This window comes from Boleophthalmus pectinirostris, unplaced genomic scaffold (assembly GCF_026225935.1).
Source record: "Boleophthalmus pectinirostris isolate CB_2022bp ecotype Guang Dong unplaced genomic scaffold, ASM2622593v1 HiC_scaffold_1, whole genome shotgun sequence".
NCBI lineage: Eukaryota > Metazoa > Chordata > Actinopteri > Gobiiformes > Gobiidae > Boleophthalmus > Boleophthalmus pectinirostris.
In genome coordinates this window covers 657858-680357 of record NW_026570970.1, presented here as the reverse complement: position 1 = coordinate 680357, position 22500 = coordinate 657858, and the positions used below count along the sequence as shown (strand labels likewise).

General features: G+C 47.4%; 3 protein-coding genes across 3 annotated transcripts in view; 2 read left to right on the top strand and 1 right to left on the bottom strand.

Moving 5' to 3' along the window:
* Positions 1-2816, top strand: part of LOC110170937 (cyclin-T2-like) — an 11026-nt gene extending 8210 nt beyond the window's left edge. The window contains exons 8-10 of the mRNA XM_055150526.1: positions 1051-1121; positions 1457-2270; positions 2413-2816. Of these exons, the coding sequence (XP_055006501.1) occupies positions 1051-1121; positions 1457-2270; positions 2413-2480 (953 nt within the window). The 3' untranslated portion in view covers positions 2481-2816. The remainder of the gene's footprint in view (positions 1-1050; positions 1122-1456; positions 2271-2412) is intronic.
* A 2851-nt stretch (positions 2817-5667) lies between these two features.
* Positions 5668-7453, top strand: ramp1 (receptor activity modifying protein 1). Its single transcript, XM_020936616.2, has 3 exons — positions 5668-5796; positions 6749-6917; positions 7198-7453. The coding sequence occupies exons 1-3, from the start codon at positions 5742-5744 to the stop codon at positions 7451-7453; spliced, it is 480 nt and encodes a 159-aa protein (XP_020792275.2). The 5' UTR covers positions 5668-5741.
* A 4878-nt stretch (positions 7454-12331) lies between these two features.
* The window catches only part of LOC110170934 (polycystic kidney disease protein 1-like 2), a 24766-nt gene continuing 14597 nt past the window's right edge, over positions 12332-22500 (bottom strand). The window contains exons 19-25 of the mRNA XM_055150496.1: positions 22222-22358; positions 21818-21945; positions 16237-16397; positions 15461-15671; positions 15057-15158; positions 14803-14934; positions 12332-12496 (exon numbers count right to left, since the gene is read on the bottom strand). Coding sequence (XP_055006471.1) covers positions 12332-12496; positions 14803-14934; positions 15057-15158; positions 15461-15671; positions 16237-16397; positions 21818-21945; positions 22222-22358 — 1036 coding nt within the window. The remainder of the gene's footprint in view (positions 12497-14802; positions 14935-15056; positions 15159-15460; positions 15672-16236; positions 16398-21817; positions 21946-22221; positions 22359-22500) is intronic.

Here is a 22500-nt window from a genome sequence, read left to right as displayed (position 1 = left end):
GGCTCTTTCGGCTCCCAAGCGGCTCTTCAGATTGTTTTGTTGCAAGAAGGACTGAACCAGGACTGAACCAGGACTGAACCAGGACTGAACCAGGATTGAGTGTCTGGACTCGGTCTCTGTCTCTCTCCGTCTCTCGAGCCCAACATTTGTCCTGGTTTATTTATTTTATGCTGAATTACAGACAAATATGTAAGTTTTTTCTCTCCTCTGCACACGCAGATTTGTGAAAGTTTCGTTTTGAGCCACTGTCAAACTAACACGAGTCTGAACACGACGTGAAGAGAAAAAAAGTGAGAGAAAGAGAAAACACGGCTCCCGTTGTTCTCTTCAAAGAGCCGGATCTAAGAGCCGTTTCATTCGTGACCGACTCATCACTATTAGAGAGTAAAAAAACTACTGCTGTTAGTCTTTAGCTGCGCGGCGATAATTAAATATATGTGTAAATGTTGATCATTCACACCTCTGTTCACAGCTCATTTACATCAATGCAGCTGCAGGAACAAATAATCAACACTCAGCCTCACACAGGCTCCTCCCACATCACACAGGCTCCTCCCACATCACACAGGCTCCTCCCACATCACAAGTCTGAACTAATAAATGTCCTTTTACTCCAGACTCAAACCGATTGTCCGTAAAAAGAAAATAATGTCAGTGTTTGGATCTGTGTGTGTGTGTGTGTGTGTGTGTGTGAGTGTAAACAAACACATGCGTGTGTGACGTGACTCTGTGTGTGTTCAGGGACAGTACGACACACACACACACACACACACAGACAAATGACTCCGTAGATAAACACTGATGTGGAGTCACATATTTGGACATTTATCTGTAAACTGGATTAAATGAACAGAATGTAGAGTCACATATCACATGCCTCCATATCAATGAGCTTATCGGTCGATATGTCACCAGGTGCCCATATCGGCCAATATATTGGTCAATCGATATATATCGGTCGGGCTGTAGACGAGACTTTGACCGCCGAGACTGCGACCTGTTTGACCTCTGACCTGTTTGATGTTTGACCTCTGACCTCTCCCGTTCCAGAGCTCACTCACGAGTTTCTTCAGATTCTGGAGAAAACGCCGAGTCGCCTCAAGAGGATCCGAAACTGGAGGGTGAGACACCGCCGTCACAGAAACTCTCTGACCCCCGACCCCCGACCCCCGACCACAACACCAACCAGCTGTTCAAAGGAGGGGCCCACAGTCCTGGTCTAGTCCATTTGGACTCCACAGTTTTCTAACCCTGAAGTCGTCTGTTCTTTAGATTTAAAATGTCACAGTTAGAACTGAAGGGTCAGAGGTCAGAGGTCAGGGGTCAGGGGTCAGAGGTCAGGGGTCAGAGGTGGTTTAATATCAGAGTTCTAGAGCATTAGACTCGGTGACTGAAACAGTAAGTTTATAATCTGCTTGTTCTGCCTGTTCCTCTGAGTTTTCTCGTTGCGTTTCAGGCGACTCAAGCGGCGAAAAAGCCTCGCACCGACCTCGCTCCCCCGGACGCCGCCGCCGCCGCTGCCGCCGCCGCCGCCGCTCTCCCCGGCCCGTCTCTGCTGCAGCACCAGCCTCTGCTCCACCGGGAACCCGCCGCCAACACACTACCTCCTGACACGCTCGCCCCTGCTGCATCCGCTGTGCCCACCGCCGCGACCGCCCCCACTGCCTCCTCCGCGCCTGCCGCCGTGCCTGCCGATGTGCCCGCCGCCGCGCCCGCCGCCGCGCCCTCTACCTCCACCTCCGACTGGCCCCCGCTCAGACCCGACCCGAACTCAAACCCGGACTTTTCTGTGACTATGCAACAGTCGGGTCGGACGCAGGCGCCCAGGCCGTCTCTCGACCGCCACAGAGAGAGACTAAAGACGGGCACGCCGCCGCAGGGGGCGGAGCCTGGCGGGCACGGGGTCCAAGGGAAGGAGAGGAGCGGAAGAGAGAGAAGAGAAAAGGACGGAGAGACAAAGAGAGAGAAAAAACACGCGGACAAGCGGCGGCGGGCGAGCGGGCAAAGGGAGGAGCTAAAGCTGAACTTTAGGCCGGAGGGCGGAGCCTCGTCCGACGACGGCGCCAAAGGTTTGAACCACAGGGGGGCGCCGCCGAGTCCTCTGGGGGACGGCGGCAGCGGGCACGAGACCGGAGACGGACGGAAGAGGAGCCGCCCGGAGACAAACCCCAACCACCAACCTGGCAACCCGCCCCAGAACCCGCCCCAGAACCCGCCCAGCACCGGGTACAAGAACGCCAAGGTTTACAGGAGCGCCCACAGCCCAGCAGGTGACCGACCGAAGAGGTTTAGACCTGGTTTAGACCTGGTTTAGTCCTGGTTTAGTCCTGTTTAAATATTTTCAAGCCTCAAATTCAACTTTTCAGAATAAAAATACGTGATTCTGATGTTTTGTTGTTTCCGTGGCAACAGGTCTGAGGGCGGCGCATCTGTTCTCCTCCGGCGAGTCTCCGAGGGACGTGGGCGAACACCGGCACTGACGCCCACCCACCCCCACCCCCCCCACCCCCTCGCCGCACAGAGACTCGGGCCCCGCGTTCGTCTTCCGTTGATCATAATTATGCAAATGTTTAGTTTCTTTGCTTTTGTTGTTTTGGCGGCGAGGGGGCGGAGCCTGTTTGGAGGTCGCATTTGGCGTCTTCACATTTTGAGTTTGGACGAGGGGCAGTGTGACACGTCCCCGCCGGGGCGGGAATCACACATCAATAAAGACATGTCCCAAAACCTGGAACTCAGCCTGGATTTATCTGAGACTAAACCAGGACTAAACCAGGACTAAACCAGGACTAAACCAGGACTAAACCAGGACTAAACCAGGACTGACCCAGGACTGAGCCGGTGTGTGTGTGTTGGTCTGTTGTGTGTGTGTGTGTGTTGTCTGTTGTGTGTGTGTGTTGGTCTGTTGTGTGTGTGTGTTGGTCTGTTGTGTTGTGTGTTGGTCTGTTGTGTGTGTGTGTTGTTGGTGTGTGTGTTGGTCTGTTGTGTGTGTTGTCTGTTGTGTGTGTGTGTTGTCTGTTGTGTGTGTGTGTGTGTGTTGTTGTGTGTGTTGGTCTGTTGTGTGTGTGTTGGTCTGTTGTGTGTGTGTTGGTCTGTTGTGTGTGTTGTGTTGTGTGTGTGTCTGTTGTGTGTGTTGTTGTCTGTTGTGTGTGTGTGTTGGTGTCTGTTGTGGTGTGTGTTGGTCTGTTGTGTGTGTGTTGGTCTGTTGTGTGTGTGTGTTGGTCTGTTGTGTGTGTGTGTTGGTCTGTTGTGTGTGTGTTGTGTGTGTGTGTGTGTCTGTTGTGTGTGTGTTGTGTTGTGTGTGTGTGTGTCTGTGTGTGTGTGTTGGTCTGTTGTGTGTGTTGTTGGTCTGTTGTGTGTGTGTGTTGGTCTGTTGTGTGTGTGTGTTGGTCTGTTGTGTGTGTGTGTTGGTCTGTTGTGTGTGTGTGTTGGTCTGTTGTGTGTGTGTGTTGGTCTGTTGTGTGTGTTCTGTCGTGTGGCCACAGCTGCCCTGGGGCAGGTGTCCCTCACACTCGTGTGTAAAGTTCCTGGGTGTGATGCTACAGGAGGCACTGCTCTGTCTGACTCTGACTCTGTGACTGAGTTTTACTCTTTTAGTGTTAAATCAAAGTGAACAGACGAGGCTCTTGCACTGATCACAGAAACATGAAAACATGTTTTTTAAATCACATCTAGTTTTGTTTTGTTTGCTGAGACTGAACAGATTTTCTGAATCATAAAGCAGGAGACTCGGTTTGTAAAAATAAAACAGTGAATCGAGTGAAACGTGATGAAGGAAACTGAACTCGACTCTTTAACGACAAACACGAGTCACATTTTTTATCAGATTTTCTGTGTTTTACCAAAACAAAAGTTTATTTCTCTTTAACGTCGACAGGTGTAAAAAACACAAACACTGGGACATTTCTCTGTTAATTTGGACAAATCACTGTAAAACTGTGGGACACAAGGACAGAGGGACACAGAGACACAGAGACAGAGGGACACAGAGACAGAGGGACACAAGGACAGAGGGACACAGAGGGACAAGAGACAGAGGGACACAGAGACAGAGGGACACAAGGACAGAGGGACACAGAGACAGAGGGACACAGAGACAGAGGGACACAAGGACAGAGGGACACAGAGACAGAGGGACACAAGGACAGAGGGACGGTCCTGGGGACACGGGGACGTCTGGACTCTGTTTGCTGAGGTGGTCATTGTGTCTCCATGAACTTTGTGCCGTGCACACACATGTAGGACTCCCCCAGTGTGACGTCACTGTAGAACATCAGCGGGGAAACTCCGCCCCCGTGTGGAGAAAGACGCCGGCGCCGCCTCCGAGTGAAAACCTCCTCTGCACCGGGACGTGAGAAGAAACCGTCTGGACAGGGTTTTTTTATTTGATTATTATTTACATTTTTTTACATATTTTCTGAAGTTTTTAAAACTTTAAACCGACACAAACACAGAGACGACTGAGTTTTCCTCTTGACAGAAACATCGGAATAAACAAAAACACACCGACCTGCAAAACATATATATATATATATATATGTATATATATATATATATATATATATATATATATATAAATAATATAATATAATAGTGATAATAAATTAAAAAAACATAATAATAAATATTAAAAAAAAAATAAATACAAAATTGAAAATAAAATAAAAGTTTTCAGACATGGGCCTCTGTTCTTTGCACAAGAACAAAACTTTTACTGAGTTTTTTCTGTTTCAGGTGAGAAACCCACGTCACCGCACACGTCCAGCAGAGGGCGCCACCAGTCCACACACACACACACACACACACACACACACACACACACACACACACACACACACACACACACACACACACACACACACACACACACACACACACACACACACACACACACACACACACACACACACACACACACACACACACACGGTCCCTGAGCGACACTCCGAAGTTTCCTCGTAGCACAAAGTGACACTTCAACAGCCGCGACGAACACGAACTGATCCACAGATTTTATTTCACTTTAGTTTAGATTTTGTTCAGCGGCGGACAGTAAAACTCTGCACCTGCCGCTCTGCACCTGCACCTGCCGCTCTGCACCTGCCGCTCTGCATCTGCACCTGCCGCTCTGCACCTGCCTCTATGCACCTGCACTGCTCTGCACCTGCCGCTCTGCACCTGCCGCTCTGCACCTGTCTGCACTTGTCTCTGCACCTGTCTGCACTTGTCTCTGCACCTGTCTGCACCTGTCTCATTCCTCGGTGTTTTTCGCTCTATTTCCCGCAGTTTTCCGCGCGGCTGCGCGCGCGCACGAGCTCCTCCAAAGCCAACTTTATCCAAGCGCGTGCACCCGCGGCGTGTGCGTGTGTCGCGCGCTCTGACTCACACCGGCTCACGGGCACGCGAGCCGAGTCCGCGGCGGGAGCGAGCACAGAGCGCGCGACGCGACAAGAGACTCACGGACTGGACCCGGTCTAGTCCCGGACTGGACCTGCTCTACTGGACCTGCTTTAGTCCCGGTTTTAGTCCCGGTTTGGACCTGCTTTAGTCCCGGACTGGACATGGTTGAGATGGACGCGGTGGCGCGTGCGCGCTGATCCGCGCCGCCTCTGCGGTCCAGTGCGCGCGTGTCGCGTCTCTCCGGTGTCCCTCTCGGTTCTGGTCCGGTTCTGGTCCGCGGTCAAAGCGGGCTGAGGCTCTGCGGCTGAAGCGCGGTGCGGTGCGGAGCGGTGCGGAGCGGCGGAATGGCGCGGCACGGCGCGGACCGGAGCCTGGGCGCGCGCCTCGGGCTGCTGTTCGGTGAGTGAACGCGCACGCGCTTCTGTTGTGGGACACGTGAGCCGCGGGTCGCGCGCGGCGAGACAAAGCCGCGGGAATCTGATCCGGACCGAACCGGGCCGAGCCCCGCGGGGCACGAGCACGCGCCGCGTGTGACAGTTGCTCAGCGGCAGGTCCGTCACCTGTCGTCTCCATGGAGACGCTGTCGTCACGTTTTAAACAAAGATCCTGAAAAAACCTGGTTCGGCCGCTCCACAGATCTGAGCCGTAACAGAGACACAGACACAGAGACCAGCAGGAAAGTGACAGAATACAGCTTTAAAAACATCACACAGCCCACAGAGCTCTGGACCAGGACCAGGTCTGGACCAGGACCAGGTCTGGACCAGGTCTGGACCAGGTCTGGATTTGTTTGTGAGGTCTGGTCACATGAGGCTCCACAGTTTGTGTGACCAGGAGGTGTGTCCTGGTGTGTTGCTCATGGGGAACGTGTTTCTGTAAAATCCAGGTTCTAATGTTCTAAAGTTCTGATGTTCTGTTGTTCTGTTGTTCTGTTGTTTGTTCTGTTGTTCTGTTGTTCTGTTGTTTTGTTGTTTTGTTGTTCTGTTGTTTTGTTGTTCTGTTGTTCTGTTGTTTTGTTGTTTTGTTGTTCTGTTGTTTTCTGTTGTTTTGTTGTTTTTGTTGTTGTTGTCTGTTGTTTTTGTTGTTTTGTTGTTTTTGTTGTTGTTTTGTTGTTTTGTTGTTGTTGTTTTGTTGTTTTGTTGTTGTTGTTGTTCTGTTGTTCTGTTGTTGTTTTTGTTGTTTTGTTGTTTGTTTGTTTTCTGTTGTTTTGTTCTGTTGTTCTGTTGTTTTGTTGTTTGTTGTTGTTGTTGTTTTGTTGTTTTGTTGTTTTGTTGTTCTGTTGTTAAAGTGTGAAAAGTCCTCAAAATGGCGCCGGGACAGGATCAGTGTTGACAGTGTCTTTCTCCTGCAGTGATGTCGGGTCTGGTCCCGGTTCTGGTCCCGGTTCTGGTCCCGGTTCTGGTCCAGGCCTGTGGGCCCGAGTACCTGGAGGCCGTGGACCAGTTCTGTTTGACCCGGTTCAGTTTGGACATGGAACAACTGGACCAGAACCAATGGTGCAGCTGGGAGGACACGCTGGAGTGAGTACTACAAGTACTACAAGTACTACAAGTACTACAAGTACTACAACTACAAGTACTACAAGTACTACAAGTACTACACGTACTACTACAAGGTACTACAAGTACTACACGTACTACAAGGACTACAAGGACTACACGTACTACAAGGACTACAAGTACTACACGTACTGGACACTGGTCTCTGGGCACAGATCTGGTCTGTGGTCCAAACCCAGTCCCGGTCCTGGTCTCGGTCTTGGTCTGGTCTAAACCCGGTCCTGGTCTCGGTCTGTTTCAGGTCTTATGGGGAGCTCACAAACTGCTCGTTCGTCGTGGCTCTGAAGCTCGGCTGCTATTGGCCGAACCGTGAGGTCGACGCCTTCTTCGTGTCGGTGCACAGGAAGTACTTCAGCGACTGCGCTCTGATTGGCCGGCTGCTGCGGGACCCGCCCACGCAGGTGAGCGGGCCCTTCATCCTGGGGCCCGTCCTCGTCACGCTGCTCATGACGGCCCTGGTGGTGTGGAGGAGCAAGCGCAGCGAGGGCATCGTCTGAGGGACCACGACCACGAGGACGAGGACCACGAGGACCACGAGGACCACGAGGACCACGAGGACCACGAGGACGAGGACCACGAGGACGAGGACCACGAGGACCACGAGGACGAGGACGAGGACCACGAGGACCACGAGGACCACGAGGACCACGAGGACGAGGACCACGAGGACCACGAGGACGAGGACCACGAGGACCACGAGGACGAGGACCACGAGGACCACGAGGACGACGAGGACGAGGACTAACACAATTACAAAGACGAGTACAAGGACTGCTACTACGAGTACTACAAGTACTTTTACTATTTTAACAGCTACTACTACTGCTCCCACTGCTACTGATACTACTACTACTATTACAATAATTACTACAATGGGTACAAGTGCTACTAAAGTACAAGTACCACTGCGAGTACTACAACTACTTTTACTATTACAACTACTGCTATTATTGTTACTACTGCCATGGCTACAAGTACTGCTACAACTGCAAGTACTGCTACAACTACAAGTACTGCTACAACTGCAAGTACTGCTACAACTACAAGTACTGCTACAACTACAAGTACTGCTACAACTACAAGTACAAGTACTGCTACAACTACAAGTACTGCTACAACTGCAAGTACTGCTACAACTACAAGTACTGCTACAACTACAAGTACTGCTACAACTACAAGTACTGCTACAACTACAAGTACAAGTACTGCTACAACTACAAGTACAAGTACTGCTACAACTACAAGTACTGCTACAACTACAAGTACAAGTACTGCTACAACTACAAGTACTGCTATGACTACAAGTACTGCTACGAGTGCAAGAACTACGATAAATACAAGGACTGTACAAGTACAAGTACTACTATGAGTACTACGACTACTTTTACTATTATAACAACAACAACTACTACTACTACTACTACTACTACTATTACTACAAGTACTTCAGCTATTTTTTCTTCTATAACTCCTGCTACAACTGCTACTCTTACTTCAACTACTATAACTCCTTGTACTTTTACTACTACTACTACTACTACTGCTGCTGTTTCCATTTGTTCTTCTTTCATCTTTGTGTCTTTAAACTCAAAACTTTTTCTCCTGTAAAGTTGCACTACGGAACTTTCCTGGGCAGGGGGGCGGGGCTTCACTTTGGCTGGAATGTTCCACAGTGAAGCTTTAAAGTCATGTGCCTCCTGTTTTTACTTCAACATGTTTTTACATCATCATCACAACAACTATGATACTTGTACTACGACTGTAGTACTTTTACTCACACCACCAGGACTAAACCAGAACTAAACCAGGACTAAACCAGAACTAAACCAGAACTAAACCAGAACTAAACCAGGACTAAACCAGACTAAACCAGAAAACCAGAACTAAACCAGACTAAACCAGACTAAACCAGAACTAAACCAGAACTAAACTAAACCAGAACTAAACCAGAACTAAACCAGGACTAAACCAGAACTAAACCAGAACTAAACCAGAACTAAACCAGAACTAAACCAGGACTAAACCAGAACTAAACCAGAACTAAACCAGGACTAAACCAGAACTAAACCAGGACTAAACCAGACTAAACCAGGACTAAACCAGAACTAAACCAGAACTAAACCAGGACTAAACCAGAACTAAACCAGACTAAACCAGACTAAACCAGGACTGAACCAGGACTAAACCAGGACTAAACCAGGACTAAACCAGGACTAAACCAGAACTAAACCAGGACTAAACCAGGTCTAAACCAGGACTAAACCAGGACTAAACCAGGACTGAACCAGGACTAAACCAGGACTTGAGTTTGGGTTTTGAGTGTCGTGGTCACCAAAGAGCCAATCAGGACGGAGGATGTTGAAGGTGACGTCTTCAGGACACTTCTGTGGTTCAGATCTTCCAGAAAAGTTCCGTGGTGCATCTTTAAATGTTTCGTTTGATAAAATGTTTATGTTTGACTTGATTCTGAAAACCACGTGAAGAAAACGTCACATTTACAGATTTTTGTAAAAGGGATTTTAAAACGACGCAGAAGAAAATTTGTAAAAGTCGATTTGTTCTTTTCATCAAAATCGAGGAATAAATGAGTGAAAAGTCTGAGTCTGGGTCTGGGTCTGAGTCTGTAGTCCTGATTTAATCCTGGTTTAGTCCTGGTTTAGTCCTGGTTTAGTTCTGGTTTAGTCCTGATTTAGTCCTGGTTTAGACCTGGTTTAGTCCTGGTTTAGTCCTGGTTTAGTCCTTGTTTAGTTCTGGTTTAGTTCTGGTTTAGTCCTGGTTTAGTCCTGGTTTAGTCCTGGTTTAGTCTGGTTTAGTTCTGGTTTAGTCCTGGTTTAGTTCTGGTTTAGTTCTGGTTTAGTCCTGGTTTAGTTCTGGTTTAGTCCTGGTTTAGACCTGGTTTAGTCCTGGTTTAGTCCTGGTTTAGTCCTGGTTTAGTTCTGGTTTAGTCCTGATTTAGTCCTGGTTTAGTCCTGGTTTAGTCCTGGTTTAGTTCTGGTTTAGTCCTGGTTTTAGTCCTGGTTTAGTTCTGGTTTAGTCCTGGTTTAGTCCTGGTTTAGTTCTGGTTTAGTCCTGGTTTAGTCCTGGTTTAGTTCTGGTTTAGTCCTGGTTTAGTCCTGGTTTAGTTCTGGTTTAGTCCTGGTTTAGTTCTGGTTTAGTCCTGGTTTAGTCCTGGTTTAGTTCTGGTTTAGTCCTGGTTTAGTCCTGGTTTAGTCTTGACACTTGTGGGAATGTGCAGCTGCAGCGTGGGGTCAAAGGTCGGCAGAATTTGGTCCGGATCTCCAGAGTCCGGTTTGGATCCAGGTCTGGGATTTGAACCGGATTTCCTCGTCACGTCGGATTCAAATCTGTTTTTCACATGAACGTGTGAGAAACTCCAACTCCCATGAGGCTTTGCTCCGCTCGCTCTGTTTCCACGGCAACGCAGTGACTGACAGCCCCACGAGTCACTCACAGGGTCAGAGGAGAACCGACCGGAACGCGGAGGAACGTCTGAGGGAAAGAGGAGGAGAGGGACGAAAAGAGGAGACAAGAACGACTCTCATGGTCTAAACCAGATCTAAACCAGGACTAAACCAGGTCTAAAACTAAAGATCCAAAGGAAAGAAAAGAGAATGAACCCGAACAAAAACTATTTTATTTATAATTCTGCTCAGAAATGAAAGAATCACACTGGGACATTTCCTCCTGTAACACGACACAATCAGATCTACAGGTTTATTTTACTGTTTTTAAAATGTTCTATTCACACAAAACTCCAAATGAACACGATTTAGAACAAAGAACATGAAAAACACAAACAAACATGAGAAGAACACGAGGGAAAAATGAAAATAACACCAAAATAAAATGAAAAGAACACGGAAAAAAACGTAAGAACATGAGAAGAACACAGAAATAATACAAGAACATGGAAATAAAATAAGAAGAACACAGAGAAACACAAGAACGTTGTAAGACTCTAGACTCAAACGATCTTGGAGGAGTCTCGACTCTTGGGGCAGGTTCATGAGGAGGAACATCGTTAGAACATGACAGAACAGAACAAAACTCTGTAGAACAGGAGGAACATGAGGAGAACACGGAAAAACATGAGGAGAACACGGAGGAACATGAGAACATGGAAAAACATGAGGAGAACTCAGAAAAACATGAGGAGAACACGGAGAAGCATGAGGAGAACACGGAGGAACATGAGGAGAACACGGAGAACCATGAGGAGAACACGGAGAAGCATGAGGAGAACACGGAGGAACATGAGGAGAACTCAGAAAAACATGAGGAGAACACGGAAGAACATGAGAACATGGAAAAACATGAGAACACGGAGAAGCATGAGGAGAACTCAGAAAAACATGAGGAGAACACGGAGAACCATGAGGAGAACACGGAGGAACATGAGGAGAACTCGGAGAACCATGAGGAGAACACGGAGGAACATGAGGAGAACACGGAGAAGCATGAGGAGAACACGGAGGAACATGAGAACTCAGAAAAACATGAGGAGAACACGTAGAAACATGAGGAGAACTCGGAGAAACATGAGGAGAACACGGAGAACCATGAGGAGAACACGGAGAAGCATGAGGAGAACTCGGAGAAACATGAGGAGAACACGGAGAACCATGAGGAGAACACGGAGAACCATGAGGAGAACACGGAGAACCATGAGGAGAACACGGAGAAGCATGAGGAGAACACAGAGAACCATGAGGAGAACACGGAGAACCATGAGGAGAACACGGAGAACCATGAGGAGAACACGGAGGAACATGAGGAGAACTCGGAGAACCATGAGGAGAACACGGAGGAACATGAGGAGAACACGGAGAAGCATGAGGAGAACACGGAGGAACATGAGAACTCAGAAAAACATGAGGAGAACACGGAGAAACATGAGGAGAACTCGGAGAAACATGAGGAGAACACGGAGAACCATGAGGAGAACACGGAGAAGCATGAGGAGAACACGGAAGAACATGAGGAGAACTCAGAAAAACATGAGGAGAACTCGGAGAAACATGAGGAGAACACGGAGAACCATGAGGAGAACACGGAGAACCATGAGGAGAACACGGAGAAGCATGAGGAGAACACAGAGAACCATGAGGAGAACACGGAGAACCATGAGGAGAACACGGAGAACCATGAGGAGAACATGGAGAACCATGAGGAGAACAGAAGAAAACTCCACAGAACACAGAACACGCCTCTTTAAAGGTTTTGATTTTATGTCATGTTAAAGCTGCACTGTGGAACTTTTCTGGTGGAAGCTCCGCGCTCTTATCTCCATGTAGATGTTACTGCTTTGCCTGAAATATTCCTCAGGGTTATTTGTGTCAGAAATGTTCCACAGTGCATCTTTAAGCCCCGCCCCCTCAGGCTTTGGTCGCCGTGGTCGCAGCTGCCTCGGCGTTTTTCCCAGAATCCTCGGCGCGGGCGAACTTCTCGTCCTGGTCTGAGGGGGGCACCGTGTAACTGACGCCGAACAGACCCAAGACCTTCTTCAGCATGATCTGCACCACCTCCTCCTCCTCCGACGGCTGCAGAACACAGAGGAACATCAGGAGAACACGGAGGAACATCAGGAGAACACGGAGGAACATCAAAAGAACACGGAGGAACATCAGGAGAACACGGAGGAACATCAGGAGAACACGGAGGAACATCAGGAGAACACGGAGGAACATCAGGAGAACATGGAGGAACATCAGGAAAACACGGAGGAACATCAGGAAAACACGGAGGAACATCAGGAGAACACGGAGGAACATCAAAAGAACACGGAGGAACATCAGGAGAAACACGGAGGAACATCAGGAGAACACGGAGGAACATCAGGAAAACACGGAGGAACATCAGGAGAACACGGAGGAACATCAGGAGAACACGGAGGAACATCAGGAGAACACGGAGGAACATCAAAAGAACACGGAGGAACATCAGGAGAACACGGAGGAACATCAGGAGAACACGGAGGAACATCAGGAGAACACGGAGGAACATCAGGAGAACACGGAGGAACATCAGGAGAACACGGAGGAACATCAGGAGAACATGGAAACATCAGGAGAACATGGAGGAACATCAGGAGAACACGGAGGAACATGGAGGAACATCGGAGGAACATCAAAAGGAGGAACACGGAGGAACATCGGAGAACACGGAGGAACATCAGGAGAACATCAGGAGGAACATCAGGAGAACACGGAGAAGAAACATCAGGAGAACACGGAGGAACATCAGGAGGAAACATCAGGAGAACACGGAGGAACATCAGGAGAACACGGAGGAACATCAGGAGAACATCAGGAGAACACGGAGGAACATCAGGAGAACACGGAGGAACATCAGGAGAACACAGAGGAACATCAGGAGAACACAGGAGAACAGGAGAACACGGAGGAACATCAGGAGAGAAACACAGGAGGGAACATCAGGAGAACACGGAGGAACATCAGGAGAACACGGAGGAACATCAGGAGAACATCAGGGAGGAAACATCAGGAGAACACGGAGGAACACAGGAGAACACGGAGAGGAAACATCAGGAGAACACGGAGGAACATCAGGAGAAACACAGGAGGAAACATCAGGAGAACACGGAGGAAACATCAGGAGAACACGGAGGAACATCAGGAGAACACGGAAGGAACATCAGGAGAACACAGGAGGGAACATCAGGAGAACACGGAGGAAACATCAGGAGAACATCAGGAGGAGGAACATCAGGAGAACATCAGGAGGGAGGACATCAGGAGAACACGGAGAACATGAGAACATCAGGAGAACAGAGGAGAACACGGAGGAAACATCAGGAGAACACGGAGAACATCAGGAGAACACGAGGAACATCAGGAGAACACGGAGGAACATCAGAGAACATCAGGAGAACATCAGGAGGAACATCAGGAGAACATCAGAGGAGAGGATCACAACAGGGAGACATCAGAGGAACATCAGGAGAACACGGAGGAACATCAGGAGAACATGGAGGAACATAGGAGAACACGGAGGAACAGGAGGAACAGGAACAAGGAACAGGAGAACGGAGGAACAGGAGAACATCAGAGAGACACGAAACAACAGGAGAACACAGGAACATCAGGAGAGAACACAGACATCAGGAGACAGGAGAACATGAGGAACATCAGGAGAACATGGAGGAACATCAGGAGAACATGGAGGAACATCAGGAGAACACGGAGGAACATCAGGAGAACACAGAGGAACATCAGGAGAGGAACATCAGGAGAACACGGAGAACATCAAAAGAACATCAGGAGACATCAAAGGAACATGGAGGAACATCAGGAGAACACAAGAAGACATCAGGAGAACACGGAGGAACATCAGGAGAACATGGAGAAACATCAGGAGAACATGGAACATCAGGAGAACACGGAGGAACATCAGGAGAACACGGAGGAACATCAGGAGAACACGAGAAAAAACATAAGAAGAATGTGGAAAAACAAGAAGAACACGAAAAAATCCTCCTGACATAAAGTCGACTGTATTTGAGTAAAAGACGTCGTTTCCTGATAAAAATAGTCTATGTCTGATTCACGACTGATACTGAACCAGGACTAAACCAGGTCTAAACCAGGTCTAAACCAGGACTAAACCAGGACTAAACCAGGAACTAAACCAGGACTAAACCAGGACTAAACCAGGTCTAAACCAGGACTAAACCAGGACTAAACCAGGTCTAAACCAGGTCTAAACCAGGACTAAACCAGGTCTAAACCAGGACTAAACCAGGACTAAACCAGGTCTAAACCAGGTCTAAACCAGGACTAAACCAGGTCTAAACCAGGACTAAACCAGATCTAAACCAGGTCTTTACCTGGTGCTGGACCTGCTCCTGTTGGAAGGCCACCAGGATCACAGAGATCAGGAGGTTCAGGGCCACAAACCCCATGAAGACGATGCAAGAACCGACCAGAAGAGCTCCAAGAACCGGACTGTAGTCCATCACCTGAGGAGACAAGACCAGAGTGAGAAGAACCAGGCCGAGTTTAGAGGCAGGTCGGGGCAGGTCAGGTCGGGGGCAGGTCGGGGGCAGGTCTGGGCAGGTCGGGGGCAGTTTCGGGGGAGTACCTCGCTGTAGTTGAAGATCCCCAGCTGCAGTTGGATGATCGTGAGCAGAGCGTCCGGGAACGTTTTGTACGACGACATCGTCCAACCGTAAAGAACGTTACACTGAGACAGAAGAACAGGACTGAACCAGGACTGAACCAGGACTAAACCAGGTCTAAACCAGGTCTAAACCAGGACTGAACCAGGTCTAAACCAGGACTGAACCAGGACTGAACCAGGTCTAAACCAGGTCTAAACCAGGTCTAAACCAGGACTAAACCGGTCTAAACCAGGACTAAACCAGGTCTAAAAGGTCCAGGACTGAACCAGGACTGAACCAGGTCTAAACCAGGTCTAAACCAGGACTGAACCAGGTCTAAACCAGGACTAAACCAGGTCTAAACCAGGACTAAACTCAGACTCACGGTGGTGGCGTAGGCGACCATCATGAGCCCGATGACCAGGAGGAAGCCGGTTATGTCCCCGGAGGCGCGGCTCAGGGTGGAGGAGATCAGCTCCATGTTGGGGTTGAGTCTGAGGAGATGCCAGAGCTTCACCGTGGACAGAAGAACCACGAAGGCCAACAGGTACTGAAGGAGAACATCTGAGGAGGCCGAGGAGCAGAAACTGGGGAACCTGAGGAGAGAACCAGGACTGAACCAGGACTAGACCAGGACTGAACCAGGTCTGGACCAGGTCTGGACCAGGTCTGGACCAGGTCTGGACCTCCAAGACCTGGAACAGCAGTATCTGAAGTACTCATACTTGTCTCTGTGCTGCTGGTAGTACTCGATGTCCTTGTGTCCTAACAGTATTTGTAGTATTTGTAGTATTTGTAGTATTTGTAGTACTTGTCTCTGTGCTGCTGGTAGTACTCGATGTCCTTGTGTCCTAACAGTATTTGTAGTATTTGTAGTATTTGTAGTATTTGTAGTATTTGTAGTACTTGTCTCTGTGCTGCTGGTAGTACTCGATGTCCTTGTGTCCTAACAGTACTGTAGTATTTGTAGTATTTGTAGTATTTGTAGTACTTGTCTCTGTGCTGCTGGTAGTACTCGATGTCCTTGTGTCCTAACAGTACTGTAGTATTTGTAGTATTTGTAGTATTTGTAGTACTTGTCTCTGTGCTGCTGGTAGTACTCGATGTCCTTGTGTCCTAACAGTACTGTAGTATTTGTAGTATTTGTAGTATTTGTAGTACTTGTCTCTGTGCTGCTGGTAGTACTCGATGTCCTTGTGTGCGCTCAAGGTTCTCTGCAGGTACAGTCCTGCTCCGGTCCAGGAGAGGGCGATGATGCTCAGCTCCAGCAGGTTCCAGCGGTTCCTGAGGTAAACCCAGCGTTGAACCCTCAACCTCTGCACCTGCGCCAGAGAAGAGAGAGTCTGCCCCTGTGCCCACGAGCAAGACACCAGCCCGGGACACCGTGAGGTCGCGCTGCTGCTGCTGTGGGACGTGATGTGGAACTTTTTTAAAGACCAACTGTTTGTTTGTTTATGTTTCGTAAAACTGAGTTAAACTTTACAACCATAAAAGACAGAAATCTGCGCATTTTTTTCCTCAAAAAGTTGCGTCTTTCTGAGCAGTTTTCCTGCATTTGGACATTTGGACTCGTTTATCACGATTATTTTGGTCAATATTGAAATCACGATTATTCAAACGATGCATTTATTCTAAACAAACACTTTGTTATTGATCATTTAGGCAAAACTTTCAAATAGAAAATAAATCACGTCTATAAATCTGAACCTTAGATCAGTTTTACAATGTATAAAAATGAATAAAATAAACTTTGACCATGAAATAAAGCAGAAAAACATAAATATCTCCAAAATAAACTTTATATCCAGCTCCTCTACAGTCTCTGTATTTAAACAGTCAAATAAATAAACATATTTATATAAAAAATATCTCAAAATAAACTTTATTAAGATCGTTTCATCTCGATTATTTGAGTTTGGAGCTCGTTTGACTCACAAATCAAAAATCTCTATCAAAATGTTATTAACTGCACAGATTTATCCAACAGGAAGTTTGTTTGGCTCTGTCCATTTTGATTGGTCCAAACTTTACCAAAGAGTCAAAACGCTCGATGTTCTGAGCGTCTGGATCAGAACAAGTGAGTCTGAAAGTCCAAATCCAAATGTAAATATTAGTGCTGTCAAGAGATTTAAACATGTAGAGATTAATTAATTATGATCTGTAATTAATTCATCTAATTAATCTCTTTTTAATCTCACCTGAAAATTGCTGAGAAAAGCTTCAACTTGAGGTATTTTCATTTAAATTCATGATTACATTGTTTCTCATACTATTATTAATGTTTTTATATAAATATCATGATTATTACTGTTACTAATCTGAATAAATAAACTCAACTTTACAACATATAAACAGAAACACTCGAGATCAGCAGAGTCCAAACTCTGTTCATCAATGAAGCAGAGTCGATCGAGAGCCACAGACTGAGGCTCCGTCCAGTCGATCATTCAAATATGTTCATAAATATGTTTAATGTTAATGTTCATAAATATGTTTAATGTTAATGTTCATAAATATGTTTAATGTTAATGTTCATAAATATGTTTAATGTTAATGTTCATAAATATGTTTAAGTCGTTAGAATGAGACATGAGACTTTCCACACACCAAATATGAAATATTCACTTTATCAAGGGCGATTTTCAAAAAACTTGCAGTAAAAAATAAATTTTTCATTGATGCAAGATCATTTGGGCCAATTCACCTGGAAGCCTGAGGGCCAAGAAAAAATTGTCTGAGGGCCGCATTTGGCCCACGGGCCATAGTTTGGACAAGAGCGAGAGAGAAAAGAAAAAAAAAGAAAGAAAAAAGAAACAAACGCTCGTGTGTCTGATGTGGTTCAGTTTGTGTCGGACTAAAGACACGACTCAGTGGAATATGAGTGTTCTCCCTGTGACAGAGGGGTGTTCTCCTGTGTCAGAGGGGTGTTCTCCCTGTGTCAGAGGGGTGTTCTCTCTGTGACAGGTGTTCTCTCTGAGAGGGGGTGTTCTCTCTGTGACAGAGGGGTGTTCTCTCTGTGTCAGAGGGGGTTCTCTCTGTGTGTTCTCTCTGTGACAGAGGGGTGTTCTCTCTCTCTGTGTGACAGAGGGGTGTTCTCTCTGTGTCAGAGGGGTGTTCTCCCTGTGTCAGAGGGGTGTTCTCCCTGTGTCAGAGGGGTGTTCTCTCTGTGACAGAGGGGTGTTCTCTCTGTGTCAGAGGGGTGTTCTCTCTGTGTGACAGAGGGGTGTTCTCTCTGTGTGTCAGAGGGGTGTTCTCTCTGTGCAGAGGGTGTTCTCTCTGTGACAGAGGGGTTTCTCTCTGTGACAGAGGGGTGTTCTCTCTGTGTCAGAGGGTGTTCTCTCTGTGACAGAGGGGTTTCTCTGTGTCAGAGGGGTGTTCTCTCTGTGACAGAGGGGTGTTCTCTCTGTGTCAGAGGGGTGTTCTCTCTGTGTCAGAGGGGTGTTCTCTCTGTGTCAGAGGTGTCTCTCTGTGTGTTCTCTCTGTGAGAGGGGTGTTCTCTCAGAGGGGTGTTGAGAGGGGTGTTCTCTCTGTGACAGAGGGGTGTTCTCTCTGTGTGACAGAGGGTGTTCTCTGTGACAGAGGGTGTTCTCTCTGTGTCAGAGGTGTTCTCTGTGACAGAGGGGTGTTCTCTCTGTGTGACAGAGGGGTGTTCTCTGTGTGTCAGAGGGGTGTTCTCTCTGTGTCAGAGGGGTGTTCTCTCTGTGACAGAGGGTGTTCTCTCTGTGTCAGAGGGTGTCTCTCTGTGTGTCAGAGGGGTGTTCTCTCTGTGACAGAGGGGTTTCTCTGTGACAGAGGGGTGTTCTCTCTGTGTGACAGAGGGGTGTTCTCTGTGTGTTCAGAGGGGTGTTCTCTCTGTGTCAGAGGGGTGTTCTCTGTGTGACAGAGGGTGTTCTCTCTGTGTCAGAGGGGTTCTCTCTGTGTCAGAGGTGTTCTCTCTGTGTCAGAGGGGTGTTCTCTCTGTGACAGAGGGTGTTCTCTCTGTGTCAGAGGGTGTTCTCTCTGTGTGAGAGGGGTGTTCTCTCTGTGACAGAGGGGTGTTCTCTCTGTGTCAGAGGGTGTTCTCTCTGTGACAGAGGGGTGTTCTCTCTGTGTGACAGAGGGTGTTCTCTCTGTGACAGAGGGGTGTTCTCTCTGTGTCAGAGGGGTGTTCTCTCTGTGACAGAGGGGTGTTCTCTCTGTGTGACAGAGGGGTGTTCTCTCTCTGTGTGACAGAGGGGTGTTCTCTCTGTGTCAGAGGGGTGTTCTCTCTGTGTGACAGAGGGGTGTTCTCTCTGTGTCAGAGGGGTGTCAGAGGGGTTTCTCTCTGTGTCAGAGGGGTGTTCTCTCTGTGAGAGGGTGTTCTCTCTGTGACAGAGGGGTGTTCTCTCTGTGACAGAGGGTGTGTTCTCTCTGTGTCAGAGGGGTTCTCTTCTGTGTCAGAGGGTGTTCTCTCTGTGACAGAGGGTGTTCTCTGTGACAGAGGGGTGTTCTCTCTGTGTCAGAGGGGTGTTTCTCTCTGTGTCAGAGGGGTGTTCTCTCTGTGACAGAGGGTGTGTTCTCTCTGTGACAGAGGGGTGTTCTCTCTGTGTGTCAGAGGGGTGTTCTCTCTGTGTCAGAGGGGTGTTCTCTCTGTGTCTGTGGTGTGTCAGAGGGTGTTCTCTCTGTGTCAGAGGGGTGTTCTCTCTGTGACAGAGGGGTGTCTCTCTGTGACAGAGGGGTGTTCTCTCTGTGTCAGAGGGGTGTTCTCTCTGTGTCAGAGGGTGTTCTTCTGTGACAGAGGGGTGTTCTCTCTGTGTCAGAGGGGTGTTCTCTCTGTGTCAGAGGGGTGTTCTCTCTGTGACAGAGGGGTGTTCTCTCTGTGTCAGAGGGGTGTTCTCTCTGTGTGTCAGAGGGGTGTTCTCTCTGTGTACAGAGGGGTTTCTCTCTGTGTCAGAGGGTGTTCTCTCTGTGTCAGAGGGGTGTTCTCTCTCTGTGTGACAGAGGGGTGTTCTCTCTGTGTCAGAGGGGTGTTCTCTCTGTGACAGAGGGGTGTTCTCTCTGTGTCAGAGGGGTGTTCTCTCTGTGTCAGAGGGGTGTTCTGATGATGTTGAGTCTGTTCTGTGTTTGTGTCGTGATGTTTTCAGACATGTGCAGGTTTATCACAGATGCGACGAGAACGAGAATGAAAATGACATTTGTTTGCAGGAGCGAGTGGAGCAGGACTGAACAGTGCGACTGTGTCCCAACAACATAAAAACACATTTTATAATAAATCAACTCATGTACAGAAACAGTAAAGTTACAGATTAAAAATAAGATTAACACGATTAAAAAACATAACGCACTAAATATGACTGTAATTAATTAATCTCAATTAACATGATAATTTGACACCACTAATAATAAACTCATGGAAACACAGACGTGACGTGTGTCTGTGACCTGGACCTGACTCCTGCTCTTCCCACGACCTGCACCAGTCAGGTCATGTTATCACATAAACCAGTGTTTCCCAAACTGTTTTTTCTGGGGACTCATATTTTAAAAGTGACAAACCTTCACGACCCGAGTCCACAGACGTTATTCATAAATCACAAAATAAAGGTGTATTTTTGTCATTACTGAACATGAGTTTTTACTGTTGTGACAAACTCGTGTCTCTGAACATTTAGTTTTACTTAAGTTTTAAACAAAGAAAAACACTGAAGCAGAAATAAAAGGATCCGTCCATAAATCTGCTGAAGTCTCTGATCTTTGCTGTTTTATCTTTTTTCTTTTTGGACAAACTGAGCTGCGTTTCTCATCTTCAGCTGCAGAAGATTCACTGACTCACTGGCGCCCTCATGTGTCACAAGTGAATATCACTATTTTTGTCTTGAACTTGAAAGAATCTCACAGGTTTAACTTGACCCTGTTGGAGTGTAACTCTTTCCTACATTCTGATACTTTACTTATTTCAATAGTTCCTCTAGTTTCTGAATAAGACACATTTGAATGTCAAAAATCTGACCCTGTTTCCTCCGTTAACACTTGACTGACCCCAGCTGAACTCTGGAGACGAAACCTCACACACAAAACTTTATATGACGAGTCTCCAACCTGCAGCTCGGAGCCTCCAGCAGCTCTTCAAACTCTTCTAAATCTCACAAAGACATTTCTGAATCACACGTTTTGTGCTGAAACAGTCACATTTGACTGATTAAATTCCTGTTACAGTTGAACATGTTTCATGTTTCCGAACTTTGTGCTCAATTAAATAAATAATGTTTTATTATTTATTATTAAGCCCAGTTTGGTCGAAACATGTCGACTTTGATCATTTAAATAAAGACTTTTTAACTATTTATTTTTTCCTTTTGTGATTTTTTTCTTCTTTGGAGCCTGGAGTCTGTTGTGTTTTAGTTTTGATCCTTTTTTCCAACAGCGCCCCCTACCTGCTCCTGCAGCAAAGAGCTGCATTTTTGTTTTTTCTAAACAATGTTTTATGTTTTACAGGCGTCTAACTGTTCCTCGTTTAAAGCAGGAGGCTCCAGACGTTTTCCTCTGGTGAACTTCTTTACAAAACAAAAACAGCAGAGAGAAGAAAGTTTAGTGAAGAAAAGAGCCACAGCGAGTCTTAAACAAACGGAGCTGAATCCAGATCTGAACAGAAAAACAGACCAATCAGACGCCTTCTTTCCCCGAGGTCCCGCCCCCCAGCGTTAGCAACAGGTTTGATTGACAGCGTTGCTAAGGAGGGGCGTTCCCTCCCTCATCCCGGCCCCTGATTGGCTCGTTGGAGTACCTGTTTGTACATGTAGTAGAGCACAAAGAGCATGTAGATGATCTCTGCTGCCATCACGAACACGTGGAGCCCCCCGGTGGACGGGTAGAGACGCACGGGCCGCAGCTGCCAGCGGAACTCGAACGCTCCTGAAACACGAGAACATGAAACACCAACGTACAAACTCCAGCAAAGTACAGAGTTAAAGTACAGAGTTAAAATAAAGAGTTAAAATACAGAGTTAAAGTACAGAGTTAAAGTACAGAGTTAAAGTACAGAGTTAAAGTACAGAGTTAAAATAAAGAGTTAAAATAAAGAGTTAAAGAGTTAAAGTACAGAGTGACGCAGTGACGTCTCCATGGAAACGAGCAGGTGACAGACCCTCAACCGAAAAGTTCCGCAGTGCAGCAGATGTAAAGACTGACCCACGGCGTCGGCGGCCTCCAGCAGCAGCGTCACCACACAGAACAGGTTTACGTTGGCGTTGTACACGGTGAACTCCACGAATACTGCTCTGGTGAACGAGTCCAGCCACCGGGACGAGTACAAGTACTGCAAAGTACTGCAAACACACACAGAGTACTGCAAACACACACAGAGTACTGCAGACAAACACAGAGTACTGCAGATACACACAGAGTACTGCAAACACACACAGAGTACTGCAAACACACACAGAGTACTGCAGATACACACAGAGTACT

Excerpts from the sequence above, each read along its gene's own strand:
- ramp1 (XM_020936616.2), top strand. The coding sequence starts at position 5,742 with ATGGCGCGGCACGGCGCGGACCGGAGCCTGGGCGCGCGCCTCGGGCTG. Across the intron at positions 5,797-6,748 it reads GCGCCTCGGGCTGCTGTTCG|TGATGTCGGGTCTGGTCCCG; the intron begins GTGAGTGAACGC and ends TTTCTCCTGCAG. Across the intron at positions 6,918-7,197 it reads AGCTGGGAGGACACGCTGGA|GTCTTATGGGGAGCTCACAA; the intron begins GTGAGTACTACA and ends GGTCTGTTTCAG.